We start from the raw sequence: 24,124 nt of genomic DNA, 5'->3' as shown, positions 1-24,124 counted from the left end.
CTACCACGGTTTTCTCTCGTTACCACCTAAAAATTTACTTCATGTCTGCTATTTATACAACCAAGTTCGTTACAGACCGTAAACTTACCAATGAGACGAGCCTTGAAGAGCTTAGCCAAAATTCGCCAGGAATACTTGAGCTCCTGACAACCGGTGCACCAAAGGTTGATAAAGAAAAAAGACATCAGGCTCATAATCATCTTCAAAAAGGGTATAAGTTCAGCAAAGAACAGGCATTTGCATTAATTCCTCGTGAGAGAGTTGGGCGAAGTAAAAACTCAGTATTCTCCAAAGAAGAAGGTTTGGAAGACGAGAAAGCGGATGTATGTCAAGTATCTGATAGTAGTTCTGGGGAGACTATTAAAGAAACAGCTCAGCGTATTGTGAAAGATGATCTTAGTGAAAGAGACGTAAAAGCTATATCTAGAACCTTAATAGCTCCTGATCCTGTCGTTACCTTATCCCATCTTTTTAGGCTTCAAAAAGAATTGCGAGCACTTAATACTTCAGAAAAAATTATTTCTGCTACGAAGCATCCAGAGATTACTAGAGAGTCTAATAAAATTCAAAAGGAACGTAGTGAACAACGCGAAAATGAAGGGATTGATTTTCTGGACCACTTTTCATTAGAATCGGTTATAGAAAGACTAAATGGGTATGATGTATCTAATATACCCGATAAACAGGCTCTAGCAGACGTCATGATCATGCTCTGCATTCGTCCTGCTGAAATTCAAAACTTGCACATTTTTAATGGGGGTGTGACTGGATACGTGAAAAATAGGGGAACACAAGACAATCCTCAGATGTTTAAATCACTGGAAAAGGATGAGGAGCGGGCAAGACAATTGTTTACATGGATTCAGAAAGCGATTTCTTCCAGACAGTTAAAAGACCCTGGAAAGCCTGGTTCTGTATACTTAAGTTCATTTCTGAAAAAAGATGAATTCCTCCCCGAAAGTGGTAAACCGCTCCTCCCTAGCTCTTTATGCAAATTAGGTTCAGTTTTTGCTTCCGTGGTGCATGGACCTAAGAATTCATCGAAGGTTATTACTTTTGCCAGTGAAGCCCTTCGCCATTCGCCTGACAATCATGCTTCTCCATCTAAGAGATATACTATTGTCAATATGCGGAAAAGAGGAGAACCATATAATCAGGCAAGACCATTCAGCATCTACGATAAAAACTAATTTTCAGGGTTAGTTTCCTAAAGATTAACATGTAGCTGGTGAGATTTTATTTTTTCGAACGTCCTATCTGCAAACTAGGACGGACTTGAACTGGTAGCATCCCGCATTTCGCAGGAGATTATTCTTGCTCGTCTCCATCCTGTGTGATTTGGTCTGCGACTGCGGTGGTTGCTCTCACGTGTCTTAAAAGAAGCCCCCGAAAATAAATCAGGTATACCGAATGAACTGAATATTCCGAATGCGTATCGGTTATATCGAATATTTATCAGATGTATACCGATATCGAAGCAGTGAATATTGTACAGGATGTATTCAATTTCATGACCACTTCGATACCTGAGAAAAATTACATGAACACATTTTCCATGATGGGGATCCCACTTCCCGTCACTGAAAATTCTGACCCGACATGATATTTTCAGTATACATCTGATAAATATTTGATATAACCGATGGAGAATCGAAAAGAAAGGCTTCTAGATATATACTTTTTGATGGAGCCTTCTGCGTAATCTTTTATAAAAAATTGGCAGAAGGCCCAATCTCGGTGGTATGTATTTGAGTACTCGACACGAATTTTTTACTGTAGTCTTCTTCGCAAGAGTACCTGACCGCGAGGTAACAATTATCAATGGTGGAATCATTCTGCAGACTGAACTTATCAACATGGAAATCCCGTGACTCTGACTATAAACTGTAGAACAGCACCCAAGCCCTCGAGCAGGCCCTCAGACAGGTACTCACAAGCCCAATACCACTGAGATCGAGTGGGCAGGCTGCAGGGCAAGGACAACAAATTTGATGCAACTGAAGAGCTTTGTGAATTGATGTGAATCGCAGGATATGGATGGATGAGAATGTGCTCTCATTGACCCTAAAACGGGAAGGTATGATTACGTCTGGAGGATCTACGGGTATGGGTTCGAAGCATATGACAATTCGGTGATGCGGGGTGACCCTATTGTAATGCTTGACGGGAAATACGAGCTCTGCTGGAGATTCAACTCAGACGTGCAAGCAGGCAAGCCAGGGATGAGCAAGCATAGAGTCTGCTGTATCTGTATATAGACCCCCGGGGAGGTACGAAGAATCTTCTGTTGGTCAGCCGCAGTCTCGTATGTGAACGATGAGGGCGTTATTAACAGATTAGAGTCGCAAGAGTCCTGGGGTGTATACCAGTTCAAAGCCTTTGAAATGTACCCAGTGCTAGCTGTTGAGCTCCTGTGTCTAGAGGTGACCGAAGCCTCCGACCTAGTAGTCGAAATCATGATAAAGGTGTTAAGGGTAAAACAGGCTCATGACAAGGCGTGCGAGGCATTCGGCCACTACCCCAATCCCAGGCAGAACATGCCGAATGTCCGGTTCGTGTTTCCAGATGACCATAGAGTCGGGGCCTACAGGGAGGTGCTGACGAAGTGTGAGTATTTTGAGGCCATGCTGGAGGGGACGTGAAAGGAGTCCAACACAGACGAAATACAGATTACTGGCACGAGCCTCGAGGCCTTCCAGGCCGTGGTGTGTTTCCTATATACCAATGCATTTCTTTCCAGTGAGTGTCGTTCTTCCTGCTCCTGGAGCTGTACATAGAAAGCCACAAGCTGTTGATCATCAGACTGGCCTATCTCGCGTCACAATAGTTGGCAACCCATATCGGGCCAGACACCTGGCTAACGCTGTATGTCGCAAGAGATTTTCACGGAGATAACTACCTCGCTGTAGCAGTCACGCAGTACGTGGCAGGACACTGGGACCACATAGAGTTCAACACACGCATAGCCTCCCTAGAACAAAACTCGACCACACTGATACGTGCCATGGCTACCATAGATCGACACAAGGCCTGGACTAGAGTCCTGAGCCACTGCCGTGCATCTGCTTCCTCACTGACCATGCTCCCAGGGGGCAGATTGTAGTACAAAGATTGCCGGACAAAGCATATTCCCCCCGTTGTTGCACTCCTTGGACTGCTGAACACAGCAATCTGTTCCATCTGATTTTTTTTATATAGGAGCATGACCAGTTAGGGAACAGTATGCACGGAGGTAAATGAGTCGGGGAAGGCGTAGGTGATGGTAATTTCTGTGGAGAGAGTTTAGTTCCATTTTAATCTTGCGGTGGTAGGGACTTCAGCAGTCGCAAAGGCCTCGTATTTAGCTTCATCCGTAAAGTATGTCAGATAGTTCCAGAGCTTGGTGCGAAGGTTGCGAGACCACCATCGAATCTATCAGGGTCAGGATGCCAGGCTTGCTTAATTAGAGCTAAGAGCGCATCTATCTCAGCCACACTGTGAATGGTGAGCGATTTCGGAATGACTGGAAAATTGGAAGAAGGAGGCTCTGCTGGCTCTGGAGCTCTGACTGGTAAGGCCAGCGGCGGTAAGACCTTGATGAGTTTCTGGTTGATGATTAGGCTGAGGCATTGTACGCGCTCCTTACCGGCTTTCGTACTCAATCAGGTCTTTAGGAGAGCGAAAGGCGGGCGCAGGAAGCGTACAAAGTAGTTTAAGTTGTAGTAAGAATGAGGCTTCATCCTCTTGCCGAAAGCCGCGTAGTAATGGCGCTACTTAGCCTTGAAAGTGGGGACGAACGCCTGGAGATAAGCATCGAAGAACTTCCTGGAGACGGGCTGTGTAGTGAAAACGCTAGCAGAGAAACCAAGATCGTGAAGGATCTCGTCGAGGGCCTGAACGTGTGGCAGGACAAAGATGCAAGAGATCTTCTCCCGAGGATCACGAAAGACAGAGTCTCGGTGTTTGCTGCGAAGCTTATCAGGAGGCAAGAGAGATAGATGCAGGGCGGTGAAGACTTTCTTTATCTCAAGAGACGCATAGTCCTTGGCGAAGGACGCCAATACATCTTCAGGATCGACCGAATAGAAGGTAGATAAGTTTGACTTCTACAGGGCCAGGCGAGCAGACTCGTCGATGGAAATCTCATTCTCGAAAGCCAGCTCAATATCCGCTTTCTGTTCAGGAGAAAGGACAGGGGCATCAGCTAGAACTTGAAACTTAACGTCATCAAGTACCCGTTTATTCTCGCGGTTAGAGGCCATCAGGGCTGCCCCGTCCTTATCCGGCGTCTTGCCAGGAAAGAGAGGAACAGCCTCCCCATTGAGGACAGAGTAGCCTGAGCCCCGCAAGACCTCAGCAAGACACCCCATGAAATCGTTCCGAGAAAGATTCATCTTAGAGACGTTGTAGAGGTGAGTTTCTAGGCGGGACAAAGTTTAAGGACAAAATGCCCATCAGTAGTGAGGATGCGCTCACAGTGGGCCTCTTCAAGTTTGGGAAACTTGGCGTAGTTGCAGCAGTGGGCGATGAAAGCGAGAAGGTCCTCGCAAAACACGGGAAGACTGTCCCTGCGCAGGTCAGTGAGGATGTGAACGCGCTGACTACAGAGAATCTGAACCCTATAAAGCATCTGATAAGCGCTGTAGAAAAAAATGCCAGCGTTGGTGCGAAAATGGGCGAAGGCAACGTCGAAACCAGCCACAGTGATATTGATACCACAGGTCATAACCGGAGTGGCAATCAAGTAGTCGAGGCCACGCACGGCAGAGTTAATATCAGCAAAAGTCTCTTTTTTCTCGACTTCACTGAGGAGCTTGGTAAAGCAGTGACCGCGAAAGCCCAGACTTTCCAATTTCTGATGCAAGGCCAAGGCGGTTTCAGGGCTGGAGAACATGGGGATATAGACTTTAAGGCCGCTCTCAAGGGACCCCAGGAGCTCGGAGTTCCATCGGTTGTTAGAAATGTAGAAGCGAGCCTCACGCTGATTGCGCAAGTACCGGTTCCAGTGAACGCAGCTATTTTCAGAGCCAATTAGGGCTAGATCTTGCAGGTGAGTGACTCCGGAAGTATCCAAGGACACGTCCAAGGCCAAGACGAGCGAAGCATCATGGAGCAGGGACTTGTAGATGTTGTGGCAGAGGGCAGGCTTCCTCATGGTGAGCCCGCTAAAGTTCTGGGTGATAGTCTCGAACTCGTCCAAGACAATCACGTCATAACCAGAGGAATCAATCTTGTAGAGGCTCTCGGGGCTAATGATCAGGCGAGGATTCGCACAGAGGGAGAAGGAGACAGACGCGTGATCGAGGTAGAGCTCGAAGCCCGCGAAGAGGGCCTTCTGACCATGAGCGAGTGAGTGACGACCAGAGAGAATTAACACAGTTGCCAGAGAACCATCCCAGGTCTTAAGATCCTGAAGCTCTTAGGAAAGCTGAAATGATTTGCCGACGCTACAATGAGCCTTAACAAGTACGAGATGTCGCGTAGCGCCAGCGCCAAGCAATGCCTGAAGGCTATAAGGGCGCATACGCTCATCCTCATAAATCTGAGAGGGATCGGAGGCAACGCGAGAGAAGGTGAGGTCCAAAGGTATAGACCCCTGCGACTCGACTGCGACGAGAGGCGGGCAGCCAAGAGAGCAGCTCTGCTGGGAGGTTTCAACTTCTTAGCGGACACCTCAAAGATCTTGATAGGCTCAGCGGTGTCGGAGGCCCTGTAGCAGTGGAGATAATACGCAGCGCCGCGCCAAACGCTGTACATGTTATCGCTCGTGTGTTTTGAGCCAGAATTGCAGACGTCACAAAGAGAGGGGTACAGGTGATCATAGTCATCACGCCCAGCAACGCAACCGTGAAATGCCAGAAAAGGAAAGCGTTTCACAACAAGCTTCACAACCTGATCCAGATCTTGCGCAGAAGGAGAATCCGGAACCTTCACAGGAACAGGAGCGGCAGATGACTTTAAGTAAGGATAGAGCTCGACATCCCCAGGCTCTATGAAGGTGATAAGGGAGTCACGCCAGGAATGAGACGTACGAATCACTTTAACCCTTGAGGGGTCAGACCGCTTATGGAAGCCCGCCAAATGAAAGTTCTGAATGTTCTTGTTAACCCCTTCATCGAGAATGCCAGAGGCGCGAAAATGCTGGAGGAAGGGGAGCTGCAGCAAGTTGTCAGTAAATTTCCTCACTTTGGCAGCACCATTTACGAAGAATGTGGGCAGAATAATGTGGACGCTCCACTTAGACCGGTTGGAAGAGTTAGCGACGAAAATATCATCATGGCGAATAGGAGAGCCAGTGAGGCGCTGAATCAAAATGCTAATACCTGGAAGATAAAAGTCAGAATCTCATTAGTCTTCCGATCCCTCACAGTCATATCGCGCCACACAGGGAGGCGGTGGCTGGTGATAACCAATCTTGCAGCGGCAGAGGCGTCAGAGGGGGCAGAGTCGGCGATAAGGAGAGGGTCAGGGTATTTCGCAAGGCGCGCTTCGTTACCATCCAGATCGAGCTTAATCTTCTGAAGCTGACCCTTGCGAATATACTCATGAAAAACTTGGCGACCAGAGGGAGCAGAAGTCACAAAACGCTCCAACGCATCAACATCGTGAAAGTGCATGAAGCCTTCAGCCTCCACGCGCAAGACAAAGCTGTCAGGGCCCAGGACTTCGCAAGAAGAAAGCCTATCACCGGGAGAGGCAAGCGGGTTAGAGAAAAACTTATACACCTTAGGAGACGGAAAGCGAGGAGTGTTAAGAGACCAAGTGTCAGGATCCTCATCCTCGAAATGGGAACCAGAGGAGACGGACTCAGAATCAGAATCGGGATAATAGTCAAACAGTAGTCAAACATAGCAACAAAAACCTGAAACAATAAACCAGAAAGGGCATATGTTCAAAAGAGGAGTGGCAGTTCCTTCCCGCTATCCTTTACTAACTATTGTTCACGCGTACATTATCGTCGCAGTTCGCGGCTTATAATAATGAGAGGGATGCACACAGGGATAGTCAACGAATAGCTCAACAGAGACAAGCATGAATTGCGACATTATTACAAGAGAAATTTGCTTTTCGTCTATTGATTCAGCGTAAAGATGCTCAAGTCGCCAAATATAGAAGAAATGCCCACAGAATCGGAATCAGAACCTGAATCAGGATATGGCCCTCCTATTTTTCATGGGAGTTTGTGAAGACCCGGAAGACTTTATCAGAGAATTTCAGAGATATGTAGTAGGTAGTCGAATAAATGTTGCACCTGGCGCTGGTCAGGCTGCTGGAAGAGAAGAAGCATACGGGTTATTACTTTCATGTCTTGAAGGTGATGCAAAAAAATGGTATGAGACCCGAGTTAAAGGTAAGAACTGGAGGTGTAATAATCTCTCAGACAATCTGGGTGTTGTGACTTTAACTGCAGTTAGAGCGTTAGCTGCGGGAAATGGGGTAGTCAGGTTGGTGGTTTAAACACTGCCGGTCAGCTTCGAGGTAAGGCCGCCACTGAAATTGGCACAGTCAGAGCAGATATTGCAACTGGTGCAAACATTATTCCAAATGGTACTTGGGATGAAAACTGGTCTACCGTGGGTGGAGAACCTACAGATACTGCACCAGTGGCACCAAATGTAGGTGGTGGTTTTTCCGCTGTTACTATTGCTCCCGGTGATCATATTGAAATTATTTGTAATGAGAGATTACTTGGGCCTATAAGAATATGAAGAAATTGTTATATCTATAACCAGGAAAATTGCAAAGATTCTGTGAAATACATCGATGATGAGAAAGTAATTCCGCTTATGGATGACGTGTATTTTCCACTACTTAAAACTCTTTCATGTAAACTTTGGAGCGCATATGCTCATAATACTCCGTCTATATCCTATATAAGTGGAGAAATGGTTAATGGAAAGCCAGCCTTCATTGCTTATGTTAACGTGCCCAAGGGCACGCCAGTTGACTTCCCTGCAGAGTTTGGGGATATCCTGTATTCTTAGACTATGGGGTTATAGAAGATGGTTATGATACAGGTTCCCTTGCCATTTAAAACGTGTGTGTACATGTTTTTTTCGAGTGAATGTTTTATTAATACAGACTGACCAAAGGAAGAATAAATACAATAAAGAGGGACGCATCCCATTATACAGATGATAGAGTACGAAAAAATAAATACAAATGCTCAGGACTTTTCCCGGGGAAAGAGTGTTAGCTTAAGCAAGAATTATTTGCTTCGGAGTTGTCTTCACAAGAGCCATCAATAGAACAAAATCATGTGACCGAAATTTCTGGGACGCCTTGTCTCAGAAAATCTAGTATTGATGATGCACTTGAGTAATGCCTGTTCGCGACTTGAAGTGACGGTTGACACAGATGGTTCAACTAGGACCCAGCCAAAATTCGGAAAAAATCAGAACTGGCTGGGTAAAAAAAGTTAAAATAGTAGTTTGCGAAATTTACTAGTGACACTGGTGACACCTACTTTGAATGGCTTATTTCACGCTAAGAAGCTAAAGGAGATATGGAAAGGTGTCTCCAGTTCTGTCACCGGTTAGCTAGAACTAGTGACAACCTCATTTACGCTTCAATAGTAGGAGTTATGTTGGTCGGAGGTTGCGATGTCACAGGTGTCTTAGGTGTCTTAAGTGTCTTAGATGACTTAGGTATTTTTTGAATCTTCCCTTGCAGTTCTCGCGGTCTGTCTCAGAATCTATCTCCAGTTCTGTCATCGGGCTGATAGTGTGAGTCACTATGCTCCTCCCACCTTGGCCTCACGGCCTCGCAGTATCTACATCCCCCTACAGGGGTATAGCCTACCCTATATACTACTCTGGCCATACTGGCCGGCCTGACCACAGTACTTTTTCACTTTTTTTTTCTACATTTTTTCTTATATATAAAACTACTATAGACACTATGGACACTATGGACAGATTACTAAAAAGCGGTTAAAACTGGGAGAAAACTTAAAATCGGATAGAATTTCTGTCCATAGTACTGTCCACAGTTCGAAAAACTTATGATAATACTATGGCCACTTTAGTCAGCCCCTCAGGCTCCAAAACCCAATTCAAGCTATGGCCACCCATTATATATACACCTGGATCACCCAAGTATAGCCACCCTATGTGTCGAACTATGGCCACTGAACTATGACCACCGAACTATGACCACCGAACTATAACCACCGAACTATGGCCACCGAACTATGACCACCGAACTATGACCACCGAACTATGACCACCGAACTATGGCTACCGAACTATGACCACTGAACTATGGCCACCAAACTATGGACACTTGCCTCTAAACGGTCTGTCGAGCCATAGAAAAATACTAGAAAGTGGCTTCTTGAACAGCTTATAGCCATTGGATATGACAGTGGAGAAATTGTCTTATATCAATTCTTACGGGATACATACTCAGATGGTATTGACGAACCCTTCACTACATTCTATGAAAACTATCTAAGTCATGTAAGTAATCCGATGACTAAGAATTTTGCTTCTCGAGCCTTAGAAGCTATCGGGTTAAAAGCTAGGATGCTAAGGATTGACTTTGAGGGCTGTAAAAAAAGTGCCATGATTCTTAGGGCTTTGGCAGATGAACTTCGTCAACTATTTTCACTTCTTCCTTCGGTCCTCCAGTCGATCCCTCTATAAGATACTTTTAATCCCGACTAATAGTGCTTGACGGTCCATATTACCTTTAAAAAAGATCTGTAGAAGGACTAATACCTTCTATTATTTTTTTGTTATCTAGAGGATGACTAGACTTCAGGGCTTCATATTGGAAGAATAACTCCTTCATATTCTCAGTTTTCGGAGACTCAGCCTTTGCAGTTCTACCCCGTACTTTTGCTAAGAAGTCCTAAAAGTCAGCTCCTAGGGTCTTATCAGAGAGTCCATAAGCTTCCCGAAAGACATATTTAATCTAGGTATCTGCATTCTTAGCTGTGATACCAGATACGAGTAGGTGTTTTCTCTCTTTAGGCGATGGAAACTTCCAAACAAATTCAATCAAGTGTCCACCCTTTTTGCTTCAGATACGGCTTTCTGTCTATAGGGACTGAACTTGAATCGAACTGTGATTGAACTCGAATCAAACTCAGATCAAACTCGGATCAAACTGAGATCGAACTGAGATGGCTAGTGAAATACAAGATATGACTACAAATGGGCGTTACCGGCTGCATGGTGACTGTGTGGTTTGTAGTATGCATAAAAATACTTTTACTGGAGAAGGTAGGTGATTAAAAAGAAGAGCAAAAAAGAGAAGGAAGATGCTATAGCTAAAAAGAAAGCCGCAGCTTTTAACCAACAATGCAAAGAACTTGGGCTTGAAATCTTTCAATCTGATAAGGCGTGTCAGTAGTGTGTTGCTAAATGTTTGGATGATAGGATAAAAAGAGATACAGTAGGGAAGAAGGCAAAAAAGAGAAAGGTGGATTAGTATCACCTTCTATGGCTGCGTGTAAGTTCATCATTATATATTACTTATGGTTTACCCATTGTTCAATTATTATTTTTTCTGAGACGGGGAGGACGGGGTGGATGTAAACCTACCTGGTTACCTCTCTGTGGCTCGACAGACCGTCTAGAGGCTTACCTGTTAATCTATCTGGTTTGCTGTCTCACTGCTTCATCAGGAAATTTTATAGCGCGAAAAATTGCGTAAGTTTACGATTTTGTAAGTTTACGAAAGTTTATGGCATAATATTTCGAAAAATTTCAAAATATTATGTAAGTTTACAATTTCGTAAGATTTATGTGATATTACGGTTAAAATATTACGTAAGTTTTCAATATCGTAAGATTTACGCAATATTACGGTCAAAATATTCTGCAAATTTACGAAACTGTAAACCTGCGTAATATTACGGTTGAAATATTTCAAAAATTTACGAAACTGTAAACCTGCGTAATATTACGGTTAAAATATTTCGAAAATTTACGAAACTGTAAACCTGCATAATATTACGGTTGAAATATTTCGAAAATTTACGAAACTGTAAACCTGCATAATATTACGGTTAAAATATTTCGAAAATTTACGAAACTGTAAACCTGCGTAATATTATGGTTGAAATATTTTGAAAATTTACGAGGTTGTAAACTGCATATGCAGTAGAACGTATACAAGGGGCATGTGATACTATTGAATAATCAAAAATAATATAAACACCTTTTCTTTTATATAAACACCTTTTTTTTTTAAGTTTGGGAAAGCAAATTTATTTTTATTTACGAATTTTTTATTATTTACAATTTTTATGTTAAAAATTAAAGTAAATTCTAATTTTTATTATAACTTAATAAAAAAATACACATTTGATACTTGTTCGCTACTATTTTATAAAATAGTACCCAGGCTGTACAGCGTGGACGTCAGTATAGTCACAGCCCAAAGAAAATGTGAGTCTCCAGCCGATATTTGGTACGGACTGGGCCTAGCTACTCACTTAATAAATAATAAAAAAATAAAAATAATTATCTTCTTCTACGATACGTAGGTAAGTTTCTCCTTGCCCTACGATCATTACGCGTGACTAAAATTGATCAAATTTATCAAATTTAAAACATGAACGTAAATATTAATTATAAATTTTATTATAGTATAATTACCCGGCCTCTCCCAAAATCTCGTTCTAAATTCGCGATAATATCTTGCGCCGGTACGCGTCCACAGCCGCCGCCCAGAGTTACCATTACGATAAAGGACATAGTTCTAAATATCAAAATCAGTTTGAATATTCGGTAAATACATTTAATTTATATGAATGTAATTTTATTTATTTACTTACATGGTAATCCCTGACGAGGTTCCTCCACTTTTGGCTGCACTGTTGCCCGAAAACCCTCGTTCGAAATATTCTATTTATTCTGATTCAATTAAATGGATTGGTTAATTTGAATTTAAATTCTTTCTTAAAGAAATTATAGATATTAGTCATATGAACCTATTGGCAACAGAGTCCCAAAAATCTTGGCGGCTTCTACCATTAATATTGTGGTAGGCGCGGTTTCTGTCTCGGCGTATGTCAACAAGTTCGTCCATCATAGCCCAGTTCCAATGGACGTTATAGTGGGAACGACGACGTGTGTGATGAGGCATTATTAGATTAGATTAGATTTTTATAATTTGATTTTGGGATGAGTAAAAATTTGAAAGAAAGTCGTAAAATGTCACTTTAAATAAAATTTGAACAATACCTCTTTGGTTTGATTTTATTTCTCGTTTCAATTAAAATTTAATTTATTAGACTTTTCATCATTAAACATATTAATTAAATCTCATGCAGATATGGATTATCTAAATATAAATATCATGATTCTAAATATAAATATAAATCACTTAATTTATTTTAATTTTTTTTTAAAAAAAAAAATCTTAGTTTGATTTCAATTAAAAATAATTAAAAATCATGTACATGTTTTGGTTATTTAAATATAAATATCAATATATTATATTTAAAAATAAACCAATTTATTATTAGCACATTCTATTGAATTTTAAAAAAATCAATTTTTTTTTAAAAAAAATCATCAATATATCATATTTAAAAATAAAACAATTATATTCTGATTAAATATTTTGCGTACATTTCTTAAAAAAATCATAAAAAAAAATCTTGTACGTCGTACATGCAATTACTAAATATCATCCCCTTGTGATAAATAAAAAATTACGCAACACAAATTCAACACAAACTCAACACAAATTTAACAAATTTAACGAAATTTGGCCAAAATTAATAATTTTTTACCAGAATTATCAACACAAATTGAACACAAATTGAACACAAATTTCAGTCACGATTTATTTATGTCACACCCGTGTTGTTAATAATTAAATAAATAAATCTGCATTTTATTTATGATATGGGAAACGTGACCATAAATTCTTTAAGGATATAATGTTATTAAAATAAATCAAAACTCCTATATCAAGTGACTAAAAAATATATTTATTTACGAAATATTCATTTTGTTTATCAAATCGGGGTACTATGTGAACGACACCATGTATAGACTCTATAGCCACAAAGTTATATAATTCTATCAATTTTAAGTGAGGACATCCATATAAATATGGGTTCCTTTTAGATTTAAAATCGTACCATTGAATTAATGCGAGATTTAGCGGTGGGTCTGTTAATACTTCTGCTAACAATAAGGCCTATAAATAATAAATATTTATTAATACTTTATAATAAATTATTACATAAATTGGAAAAATACCTGTCTATAACAAAGTCCTTTGTCTGATGTATAATCATTTGATTCTTCAGAATCCATTGAAATAGCTATGTCGCTAAACCATACTTTATTATGATACCTGTTTGTGGCATGCATTATGGCACCATTTTCCAGTGTTACCGATCCGTATATGTTTATTCGGGTTTCACCAATAATTGTGAAACCATCAAGTAAATCTAGATATGAATCCAGACAACTTATAAATCTAGCAAAACCAGTCTGCATTTTATTGTCTACGGAATCTTTTTTTTCATTAAAAAATGTATTTGCATCTCGTAAAGAGAAATCAAAGAGTCTTGCAGAAAATTTACAAGTGCGAGGTGTTTTTACCGGATTCACTGAATGTTGAGACATTCTAATAGATATTGCTTGACGTTATCTATTAATTTAATTTCCATCTTAAGTTATATAATAAATATATACAATAAATAAATTTCCAAATACTTACAGTTCGTAAAAGCTGAGGTTCGACATCTTTTTTATTGCTAATTCGGTAGGGTATTTTAACAAAATATTTGTGAAGACTTTCGTAAGTTTCTGTGGCATAGCCATTTATTGCGCCATAAGATCGTATTGAGTCAATAATGTGATAAACCCATGAATGCAATTTAGGCAACTTCAAATTGGAAGGAGAAACAAATTTAAAAGCCTTGACAAACATCCGCGCCCATCTATGTATTGCATCCTAAAATTTAAATGTTAATTTAATTTATTTAATTTAAATTTTCAATTTTACTAAAATTTTAATACATACATTAAATTTTTCCAAGTCACTTTCACTAAATTCTTCATATCTACTTAAAATATACATTTCATTCCAATATTCGTACAATTTCACAAGATCATCATTATTTACAAAATTATCTACTTCGTTATTATTTTCATCATATAAATTATCAATAACAAATATCATGACTTTCATCAAACTTCGATATTCATTAGCAGTTAATCTTGCAATTGACTGCAGTCCATTGGAAAAAATTTTAATGGCGGGAAAACGTGGAATTGCTGCTAGACAGCGATCTACTTCTTCAACTAATTTATTACCATTAACATGTTGCAATTTTAAGATATCGCACGTGAAGATAATTTGATAACGAAATAAACCCAAATCTAAATGATGCATTCTGTCAGGAACAGTAGCCAAGTAGATATTTATATTCCTTGATAATATAAATATTTATAATTAATATATATATATGTTATTATAATTATTTCTACTTTTGCATACTTACGGCAAATCCCAAAAAAAATTAGGTACAGATTCTATGCAAACAGATTTTTGTGTATCATTTTCAAAATATTTACGCATTTCATCATGAGTTCTTAGTATTACATCATTAACCGATAAGTTTATATTTGCAAGATTGTCCCTTTTAATTAAACAGGAGTGACATGGAAGGCTTGAATTGGAGGATTTATAAACTAAACAAAAACTTGCGGCTTCTGGCCAATCTGCAATAATAGTTGAAACTCTAGGATAAAACCAGGTATTTTCATTATTTATAAAAAGGTCTATACCATCTTTTAATAAAATAATTGGTTCTAGTAAATGACGTAAAGATTTATGAAAGGTATCACGAACCAGATCTTTATTTGCAGCTTCTAAAATTGGTAAATATCCCAAAAGTTGCTTTGCATCCTGTTTATTACGACGCCATATTGGGATATTGCCTAATGAAATATATATTGGATGCAATTGACTTTTTCCTAATGTATCTGTAGTTGTTGCATCTGAATATAAAATAATTGATAATAATTTGGAACCAGTAGGTAAGGATTCTTGCGTAGTTTTCCACTATTTTCCAGTGTTTTGTTCACTGTAAATACTTTCTCTATTATACTATAAAATAATATAAATAAATTAAAATAAATATTATTTAAATTATTGAATTAACTAATATTTACTATTTACCTCATAGTTTTCGTAAGATAGTGCAAAATTTTGTGTTATGTCAGGAACAGTTAAGATATTTTTGATGCACTGTATTAAGTTTTGATAATAAAGAAAATAATCTTTATCCTTATGTTTTGTTATAAGAACTTTACTAAATTCTAAATTAGAAAACTTCATATTATTCATAAATGCTCGTCCCTGTTCAATATTTTTTGGTAATGGTGATTCTGTAAGATTTGAATGTTTATTAAAAAAACGTATTATTTCATTACCACCTTTATTGTTTATTTTATATTTCGTTACTAATAACATTAGATCTTTATAAGCATCATTAGGAAATTCTGTGCAAGTTTTGGTATTGAGATTTTTGGGTTCTTCAAAAATTTCAGGCTCTTCAGATGAATCTAATATATTTTCAAAGTTACTATCTTCAAGGCTCATCTCTGATATTGCACTTCCAATACTGTCAAATGACATATTTTGTACATTATTATCATCATCCACCTAAAATTATAAACCAAAATGAGTTAGTATAATTTGAGCTTTTTCTTTAAAAAGAATAATCTGGAATAACATAATTATTGAGCTTTTTCTTTAAAAAGAATAATCTGGAATAACATAATTACCTCAACTTTATTATTTTCATATTCACTACTTAGATTACTTCTTGTATCCATTTCACTGCTATATTTTTCACTATCATTATTATCATCATCATCTTCTACTTCTACTTCTACATTTTTTAAGCATTTTTGGGCGTGTTGAGTATATGCAAAGCGTTGACTGAATATTCGCATACAAAGGGGGCATTTGAAACTCATGTTACTAAATTAACGCGTCAAATTTGATGAAAAGTATCAATTCACTATTTAATTTATATGAGATTATGTGTGCTAATAAAATTATATTGCAAATTCATTGTAAAAATTTAATGAATTAATTGAATGGATTACAATTGATTGAGTTATTTGAATAGACACGACTACGCAAATTTACGCATTAATGAATGGAACTGGCTGTAAGAATCTGGTGGCTAATATCGCGGAATCATTCGCAATTTTACGCATTATAGCAAAATTTAAAATATGCGAAACACTCAGCAATTTTGCTGTCGGAAACTTGCCGAGTTCATGGGTTGGCAAATCTAAAAATAAATGTAACAAGTCTATGATGTACCATATAAATATTGTTTATTATTTTATTTACTATTTCAATTTGCCGGCAACCTGCCAAGTGAATCTGACAGCAAAAGTGCTGAGTGTTTCGCATATTTTGAATTTGCTGTAACGGGCTGTAAGAATTCAGATGGCTTATTCAATCGGCTAATCATCTGATAATCAGCCGCAAATTTATTGGCTTAACACGGCAAATCACTTTTACAATAATGGACGGATGATCAGCTACAAATTTATGCGATAATCAGGTTATAAGCGCTCAAGATCACTATCAATCTGATCAGCCAAATGAGTTCACTGGCTGCAACTTTTTTTTTCCATGCATAAAAGCCCCAACATGTGTAACATGTTATTTTTTTATAAATTGGATTTGATTAATATTTCGATTGTACTATGTGCTTTTACGAGAGTTTTTTTTTAAAGTTATCTTATGAAAGTGTTACAATATTTTTTCGTAATATCACGATGCAAAATTTTTGCATTGGTACATTCATTTTTCGTAATATTTCGCATTAGTTCATCCATTTTTCGCAATATTTCGCAAGTTTTTTTTCTTTTTTAGTATAGAATGGCGGAAATTACTTTATGACAGCTTGCCTCCTTTTTCTGAATTTCTGATTCATGTATTTCCCCCTTTTTCCTCATCCTTTTCGAATTTTCTAGTTCACCTTTTTCTCATATATTTCCTCCTTTTTCTCATATTTTCGTTTCAAATTTATTATCATAATGGCTACAAAGCGTGGCGAGAAATGAAGAATTGATGATAATGAAAGATTTTCAAAACGTAGTACTGAGGGTAGCGAAGCTGAGAAGCGAGTGAGAATTCCGATGATAGCGTTAATGGTATATATGACATGATATGTATCATATTCTTTATAAAAGAAATTATATAATATATAGTTAAATTATATTTTATTGTTAAAGTTAATAAAAAAACAATAGAAAAACTATTAAGAACCAATTCGCAGATAATTTCTAAGCTTGAAGTTCTTATCACTGAACAAAAAAATCTTGAAACCTGTCTCTCGAGCATAGAAAAAAAGCTCAACGATAATAAAAAAATAATAATAATACAATAGATCCAGAGTTTGTAAAGGTAATAAAGATGAATATTATTTAATGTAAACCTGAAATGCTAACCTCATTTGATTAGGAGCTCGTTAAGAAGGTGTCAAAAATTTTATTTGAAAATTTTGTTTATCCTTCGCAAGACGAGTACAAACTCGCTACCGAAAAATATTTAAAAGACGAAAATCCGGAATTTATGCGCCAGTTCAAAAAAAATCAATGGATTATTTTTTTCGAAAAAAAAATTGCCCCGACTGTAAGTTAAAGCAATTATGAATTTTATTAAATTTCATACTAACATTTTTTTTTAATAGTTAGTACAACAACATAGAAGCATAGGAGGGACGTTCACGTCTAGAGTCAAAGACGTTATGTATTCTGTTTTTGAAGCGACTGGGCATAAATTACCGTCTATTAACACTCAGGCTAGTCCGTCAAAGATTCAGGAATGGAAGAGTAAGGCGGAGGTGAAAAGATGTTACAACAACCTATTTAAAAAGGTTAAAGATGGGCAACCTACGACATATATGTCGCTGATAATTGATAAGTTGCGAAAAGAAAATAAAAATCCCTCAAAAACACAAATAGCGTATGCGATTAGCATATGTGAAACGTACTTAAATCCTAATAATCAAAACATTCAAATGAGCGAAAGTATAATGAAGTCGAAGATAATCAACAACTTGGTAAGTTTTTAATTTACAATTTGCAAAATGTGAATTATTTGAATTACAGTTTATTTATTTATTTATTGATTTTTAGCAAAAGTTGGAAAATAGGGATAAATTTACACATTCGGACGATGATTCTCATGATGGTAATGATGTAGATGATAGTGGTGATAAAGCAGCTGACGATAAAGCAGGTGCGGCTGATGATGGTGTGACTAACGATGGTAGGCCTAACGATGGTGCGGCTAACGATGATGCGGCCAACGATGGTGCGGCCAATGATGGCATAGCTGACGATGATACTTTCTATTGACTCTTATAACACGGAGGAGGAAGGTCGGTATGTAAATAGTTTATTAGAGAATTATGGGTTGCATAGGAAATAAATATTATTTTTTATATATATCACACGTAATAGCATTTTTTTTACCATAATTAATATAGTTTTAATAAATAAAATGGTTATTAATTCTTAACAACACGGGTGTGACATAAATAAATTGTGGCTGAAATTTGTGTTCAATTTGTGTTCAATTTGTGTTGATAATTCTGGTAAAAATTTGTTAATTTTGGCCAAATTTCGTTAAATTTGTTAAATTTGTGTTGAATTTGTGTTAATAATTTTTAATTTATCACGAGGGGATGATATTTAGTAATTATGCATATACAATTTCTGTGATTTTTTAAAATGCGGATTTCCGTAATTTTACGATATCGTATTTTCTGGCCAATCAAAATTAGGCTGATCCTTGCATGTGATTTAATCATTTAATCATTTAATCATGCACGCGTTTTTGTCTTATTTATTTTTGTTTCTTATTTCTTTATTCTTTTGTTCAATATTTTTAATTTTTTTGTCTCTTCTTTCTATTATTTCTTTAATTATATACAATATATTTACATATATTTCATAATTTATTGCTTTGCAGGTATAGAAATATTTGTTTATTAATACTAATTATTTTCATTTTTTTTTACCTCTTTGTTATTTTGTATCGTAATACTAACAATAATATCCATGTTTCCTTTATTCCTTTTTACTTGTACTTTAATACTAACGATACTAACAATACTAACAACATGTTTATTTTTTCCTTTCTCTTTATTTCTTTATTCTTTTGTTCAATTACTTTGCAGGTATAGAAATATTTATTTATTAATACTAATTATTTTAATATTAACGCGTTTTTTTTTACCTCTTTGTTACTTTATGTCATAATACTAACAATACTATCTACGTTTCCTTTATTTCTTTTTACTTGTACTTTAATACTAACGATAATATCCATGTTTCTTTTACTCCTTTTACTGTTTCTTTAACTCTTTTTACTTTAATACTAACAATAATAACAATATTTCTTTTATCTTTATATCTAATACTAACGTTACTATAGCTGTTTCTCTTCTTTTTACGTCTAATAATATTGTTACTCTACTCTTTCTTTTTTTTACTTTTATGTATTCTGTATATATTAATAAATACTTGTAATTTTTTATGGTTTAATAAAATTATATCTAATAAAACATACATTATATAAACTTATAGTACAGAAAATGAAGTATTATTTATCAAAATATTTTGAAATATTACGAAATATTAAGTTGTGTAAAATCACAGAATATTACGAATCGTCAAATTATGGAACATTACGCATCATAGAATTTCGAAATATTTTAAAAAGTTGCAAAGTATTACGTAGTAAAATTACGGAATATTACGAATCGTAAAATTATGAAGCCTTGCATACAGTAATATTTAGAAATATTTTAAAAAGTTACAAAATATTACGCTTACGCAAACTTGCGGCGGGTCTGAAAACTTACGAAATATTATGTAAAATTACGAAATATTGCGAACCGCAAAATTACGGAATATTACAAATTGTAAAATTACGAAGCTTTGCATATCGTAATATTTCGAAATATTTTAAAAAGTTACAAAATATTATGCTTACGCAAACTTGTGGCGGGTCTGGAAGCTTACGAAATATTATGATGTGTAAACTTGCGCAACTTTTCGCACTATATAATTTCCTGATGTTCCGACAGATGATCAGATGAAATCCTAACTTGTTTCAGACATTTCAGAAGTTTCAGATCTGGGGGGGTAAAATAAAAACTTTTTCTGGGAGGTATGTCCTCTGCTAACTTTTTCCAAAATAACTGAAACATCTGAAACATCGAAACACCCTCTCTGATTCTATCGTATTTTGCTCTTTTTTCCCTTATTTTATCCTTTTTTGCTTATATTATTATGTTTCAGATCTTGTTTCAGATTGTTTCAGATATATAGGGGATTCATATCCCACGAAGAGGGGATGTAGGTACTGCGAGGCCGCTAGGCCGAGGTGGGTGAAGCGGTAGCGATACTCACTACCAGCCCGATGACTTCTCCCCTATACTGTCCGGCCAGTTATTTGGTTTGTCTGAATACCTGTCTGAGGGCCTGCTGTCCTACCCATTGCCCGCTTGCTATCCGCTTTTGGAAAAACCCGTTAACATTGTTAACAGATTTCATATCACGTGATAATTCAGAAAAACTGTATCCTAAGGATATGATCGGGAAGCTGACAGGTTCTTGTCTTGGGTGTTGACTGGGCTGAATATCTTAATTAACTAGGATGGCCCACCAGTCAGCAAAACGGTTTTTGGCATGGCAGCCATAGCCGGAGAGCAGTAGGACTGCAGTAGGACAGCAAGGTTTCAGACATGTACGCATATAAGCCGGATACCCTATCGGAGAAGAATATTCTGAAAATTATCAGATATACAGAAATGATCTATCATTGTGGATGCATTGGACGATTATCTGAAACCTCCAGATCGTTAACTTGGTTAACTGTTTTTCTGAAACACGTGACTGATTTTCCGACCGCAGGACCGCAGGAGTCATCATGTCCTGGAGATTTCTTGGCAGATTTCACGGACGAGCCCCTGCGAAAAAATACATACCTTGCATTTGAGTATGCACTGAGTTCGTCAAGTAACCCCTGCTCACAGTCATTACACCGCAGTAGCAAGGATAGTCCGTATTCATTCCCAATTCAGCTGGTTCGGTGTTGATCACATCGACAGGGGCCATTAATTCCGAGATCTACATGAGCTAGTCAACTTGCGTATATAACACCATGCTAAAAGGGTATAATTTACCGTAAGCCGAAGGGTCATGGTCATTAACCGCAGTGACGTGGAACATTAACAGATTTGTCGTGGGAAAGGGGCTTTGAAAATTGAAATATAAATACAGCTATATATTAATTTCAAGAGTGGTATACGAAGAAATGGTTAAACTTTCCGCTGAGGGAATAAAAAGTTTGCACGATACGGATTCTCTTGTTCAATGTTTAAAGGAAGCGGGCTTGAATAAACGTGCTCTTGATTTTCTTCAAGAACAGCACATATCTGGTGAAGATTTTCTTGAATTAACTTATAATGAACTCGACTCTCGTGGTCTGGAGTTGGGACCAATGAAGTCCATTCTGCGAACGATTGATAAAATAAATAAGACTGAACAAGGTAAAGAATTATAGTCAAGATTAAGACTTCTGTACAATGATTTTTAACTTCTGGATTATTCATTTATCCTATCATAGTAAATAACGATATCGACGAATCGCTCATTCAATCTTTCGAAGAATTTAGCGTAAAGGAAATAGCTGCAGGTAATTGCTATGCAGATTTTTTACTTTGCATTTATTGTACAGGAGTTGGTTGTAATTAACGGTCCACGTACACAGAAACTCATAAAGGGTATTCAGAATCAACTCTAAAACAATTATGCGAGAAAAACATACTAAAAAAAAATGACCGATTATATTATAGGAGAAGGTTTGGTCCACAAGCAAATAATAAAATTGTTTCTTGTCTGTGTAGGATTGAAAAGGCTGATAACGACGGCCTATCAGTTGTTATGCATATTAAGGATGAGAAAAGATTAGGGCAGAAACTTAGTAGTATGACCGACCTTGAAAATAAGATTCTAGACGAAATCTATGAAGTCGACAAAAATAAGAGCGTGCCTAAAGATCAATGGCCTAAAGTATTTGATGAGCCTTTTGATCATTTTGGTTTCCTCCGTCCTATGACTCTGTCGTCTTTTAAAAAAAACCATGGATAAATAGAGCGATAATACATAAGAATCTAATGTCTACTAGTGAATCATGTAATCGAATGGTTATGAAAACATATTAAAGTTCGTTAATGACGACATATTTTTACTGCGTGTACAAAAAGCGTAGCGCGTGGCTAAATATCATGTTTTTATTAATTGGGATGCAACTCGCAATCCACGTTTTATACATAAATAGCATCTTGTTCGTACGATTCCCCATTGAGAATATAGGTGGCACTTTCGAACTTTTAACTCAGGACAAAATTACGCATATGGTTTAATCGCATTATTTAATAAAGTACCATTTTGCATATAATCTATTGCTCGACCATGTGACTAATCGCAGCCGCAGCCGCGCCTGTGATATATGCGAAAATAAATACAGTGGTTTAGGTTATTACCCGTGATACATGACTAATTTTCTATCCTAGCTGAGTCGGGCTTCTGCGCCTCCATACAATATGCCCAAGGACCTTTTCCACCTTAGTTTCCAAATTCTCGTCTTTATATACAACCACCATCAGTTCCGATAGTTTGAAGTTTGGCCTGTCTTGGTCATCCATTGTACATTCCATGAAATAGAATTTTTCAGCATCAGTAACTATCCCAAAAACTCTTCTGAAAGTCGGTTGATCCTCTTCCATTTCATTAATCTTGCGCTTACGATTCGATAATGATGACTCGAGCTGAACCACGCATTGAGTAACACCTTTCACAAAATCATCTTTTTTTACCTCTGTGACTCCAACCGTTTTTGCTGTTTGGCGCAAGTCAATCGTGAAATCGAGAGGTCCATGTCCATTCAGTCCAAAAATGACTTTTTGAGGGCGGATCTCAAATGTCGAGGCGGGATTTTAATTCTGCCATGAGTCCTTCCATCGATTCCTGGGATGGTTTAACATTACCACACGAGAAAACAGGGAAGACTTCCATTGTTGGATCATCTGATTCACCAAGCCCGTAAAGCTGACACACCTTTGGGAATGTCCAATCTGAGAAAGCTTTCAAGGGAGTCTCTATGACCACAGTAAACTTAAGATTGTTTTTTGATACTAACAAGCGTAACATATCTCGGAATGCGACATCGTTCCTGGGTGAACTTCTTCCTGAGCCGTCTTTCATGAAGTTGAGTTCCGCTCCATCATTTTCAAGCGCAGGTGGATGGTACATATCGCAAATTGATGTTTTGATGTCTTTGAGGGTTGCTTGTTCGATATTCACAGACCATTGGTATGCCTTTCGTTTTAGACTAACAACGACTTTGAACTCTACAATGCAACAGCCAGGTTAATAACAATTCTCATAACCTGAAGATTTCACCCGGGGACCCCGGCCCAAATTTCTTTGCAAAACTTTTCACATACCATGCACAGACTTGTTGAGTAATGCCTGTAGCGAAGCAACTTGGTCAAGTAATTCCTGTTCGCGGCGAGAAGAAGCAGTAGTCGAGACAGGTAGTTCAACTAGGATGTGAATATGTTCACCTTTGACCTGTACAATTCGTCCTTCAGCTGGAGGCTGGGGGCTTCTATCGGAAAAACCGTTCCCTCGGGGAATGATCGGGGAACTTTGAAAAGTTTGGAAGAATTCAGAAAAACTGTTAACTTAGTTAATGATTGGGAGGGATAATTCGGAAAAACCTGTCCGCGGACAGGGTCCTGTCTTGACTGGCCAAATCCTGCGGCGGGGCTCTGACGAGAAGATTATCTGGCTAATAGTTGACATGGTAGACTCCAATTCCTGCCTCAGGGCGCAGTACCCCGAGAGGGTGAAAGTTTATGCGGCTAGGTACTTCCCCACAGAGAAACACTGTGTCAGGTGGAATGAGATCCCGCTGGTATACTACGATGAGGCTGACTCCTCTGGCCTTCCTACTCATACCCAGTCAACAAGCAGGCATCAGCCTGGCCACAGGGCTTGACTCCCTGGCCTTCCTACTGATCCTGAGAGGATGCAGGTTGTTAGTTCTCATTGAAGAT

At 37.8% G+C, this 24,124-nt stretch overlaps 11 protein-coding genes across 11 annotated transcripts; 9 read left to right on the top strand and 2 right to left on the bottom strand.

The window, feature by feature from the left end:
* Nucleotides 1-41: 41 nt before the first annotated feature.
* On the top strand, nt 42-1,190 carry OCT59_014462 (uncharacterized protein; the record flags this gene model as incomplete). Its single annotated transcript, XM_025327570.2, has 1 exon — nt 42-1,190. One exon carries the CDS (start codon nt 42-44, stop codon nt 1,188-1,190), a length of 1,149 nt encoding a protein of 382 aa, XP_025170652.2.
* A 2,517-nt stretch (nt 1,191-3,707) lies between these two features.
* Nucleotides 3,708-3,977, top strand: OCT59_014461 (uncharacterized protein; the record flags this gene model as incomplete). The annotated part of the gene is made up of 1 exon (XM_066150035.1): nt 3,708-3,977. The coding sequence occupies one exon, from the start codon at nt 3,708-3,710 to the stop codon at nt 3,975-3,977; it is 270 nt and encodes an 89-aa protein (XP_066002248.1).
* A 108-nt stretch (nt 3,978-4,085) lies between these two features.
* On the bottom strand, nt 4,086-4,373 carry OCT59_014460 (uncharacterized protein; the record flags this gene model as incomplete). Its single annotated transcript, XM_066150034.1, has 1 exon — nt 4,086-4,373. One exon carries the CDS (start codon nt 4,371-4,373, stop codon nt 4,086-4,088), a length of 288 nt encoding a protein of 95 aa, XP_066002247.1.
* Nucleotides 4,374-4,426: 53 nt separating this feature from the next.
* On the top strand, nt 4,427-5,014 carry OCT59_014459 (uncharacterized protein; the record flags this gene model as incomplete). The annotated part of the gene is made up of 1 exon (XM_066150033.1): nt 4,427-5,014. One exon carries the CDS (start codon nt 4,427-4,429, stop codon nt 5,012-5,014), a length of 588 nt encoding a protein of 195 aa, XP_066002246.1.
* A 72-nt stretch (nt 5,015-5,086) lies between these two features.
* On the top strand, nt 5,087-5,975 carry OCT59_014458 (uncharacterized protein; the record flags this gene model as incomplete). Its single annotated transcript, XM_066150032.1, has 2 exons — nt 5,087-5,328; nt 5,696-5,975. The coding sequence occupies 2 exons, from the start codon at nt 5,087-5,089 to the stop codon at nt 5,973-5,975; spliced, it is 522 nt and encodes a 173-aa protein (XP_066002245.1).
* Nucleotides 5,976-6,045: 70 nt separating this feature from the next.
* On the top strand, nt 6,046-6,501 carry OCT59_014457 (uncharacterized protein; the record flags this gene model as incomplete). Its single annotated transcript, XM_066150031.1, has 1 exon — nt 6,046-6,501. The coding sequence occupies one exon, from the start codon at nt 6,046-6,048 to the stop codon at nt 6,499-6,501; it is 456 nt and encodes a 151-aa protein (XP_066002244.1).
* Nucleotides 6,502-6,594: 93 nt separating this feature from the next.
* OCT59_014456 (uncharacterized protein) lies at nt 6,595-6,807 on the top strand (the record flags this gene model as incomplete). Its single annotated transcript, XM_066150030.1, has 1 exon — nt 6,595-6,807. The coding sequence occupies one exon, from the start codon at nt 6,595-6,597 to the stop codon at nt 6,805-6,807; it is 213 nt and encodes a 70-aa protein (XP_066002243.1).
* Nucleotides 6,808-7,152: 345 nt separating this feature from the next.
* Nucleotides 7,153-7,964, top strand: OCT59_014455 (uncharacterized protein; the record flags this gene model as incomplete). Its single annotated transcript, XM_066150029.1, has 3 exons — nt 7,153-7,310; nt 7,403-7,653; nt 7,726-7,964. 3 exons carry the CDS (start codon nt 7,153-7,155, stop codon nt 7,962-7,964), a joined length of 648 nt encoding a protein of 215 aa, XP_066002242.1.
* Nucleotides 7,965-17,734: 9,770 nt separating this feature from the next.
* OCT59_014454 (uncharacterized protein) lies at nt 17,735-18,347 on the top strand (the record flags this gene model as incomplete). Its single annotated transcript, XM_066150027.1, has 2 exons — nt 17,735-18,049; nt 18,126-18,347. The coding sequence occupies 2 exons, from the start codon at nt 17,735-17,737 to the stop codon at nt 18,345-18,347; spliced, it is 537 nt and encodes a 178-aa protein (XP_066002241.1).
* A 2,968-nt stretch (nt 18,348-21,315) lies between these two features.
* On the top strand, nt 21,316-22,151 carry OCT59_014453 (uncharacterized protein; the record flags this gene model as incomplete). Its single annotated transcript, XM_066150026.1, has 3 exons — nt 21,316-21,550; nt 21,628-21,696; nt 21,772-22,151. 3 exons carry the CDS (start codon nt 21,316-21,318, stop codon nt 22,149-22,151), a joined length of 684 nt encoding a protein of 227 aa, XP_066002240.1.
* Nucleotides 22,152-22,567: 416 nt separating this feature from the next.
* Nucleotides 22,568-24,024, bottom strand: OCT59_014452 (uncharacterized protein; the record flags this gene model as incomplete). The annotated part of the gene is made up of 5 exons (XM_066150025.1): nt 22,568-22,962; nt 23,051-23,161; nt 23,510-23,712; nt 23,786-23,852; nt 23,946-24,024. The coding sequence occupies 5 exons, from the start codon at nt 24,022-24,024 to the stop codon at nt 22,568-22,570; spliced, it is 855 nt and encodes a 284-aa protein (XP_066002239.1).
* Nucleotides 24,025-24,124: the final 100 nt, after the last annotated feature.

The sequence above is a fragment of the Rhizophagus irregularis genome, chromosome 22 (genome assembly GCF_026210795.1).
Source record: "Rhizophagus irregularis chromosome 22, complete sequence".
Lineage (NCBI taxonomy): Eukaryota > Fungi > Glomeromycota > Glomeromycetes > Glomerales > Glomeraceae > Rhizophagus > Rhizophagus irregularis.
Note: the sequence above shows the minus strand (reverse complement) of the source record. Positions and strands in the feature narration are given on the sequence as shown.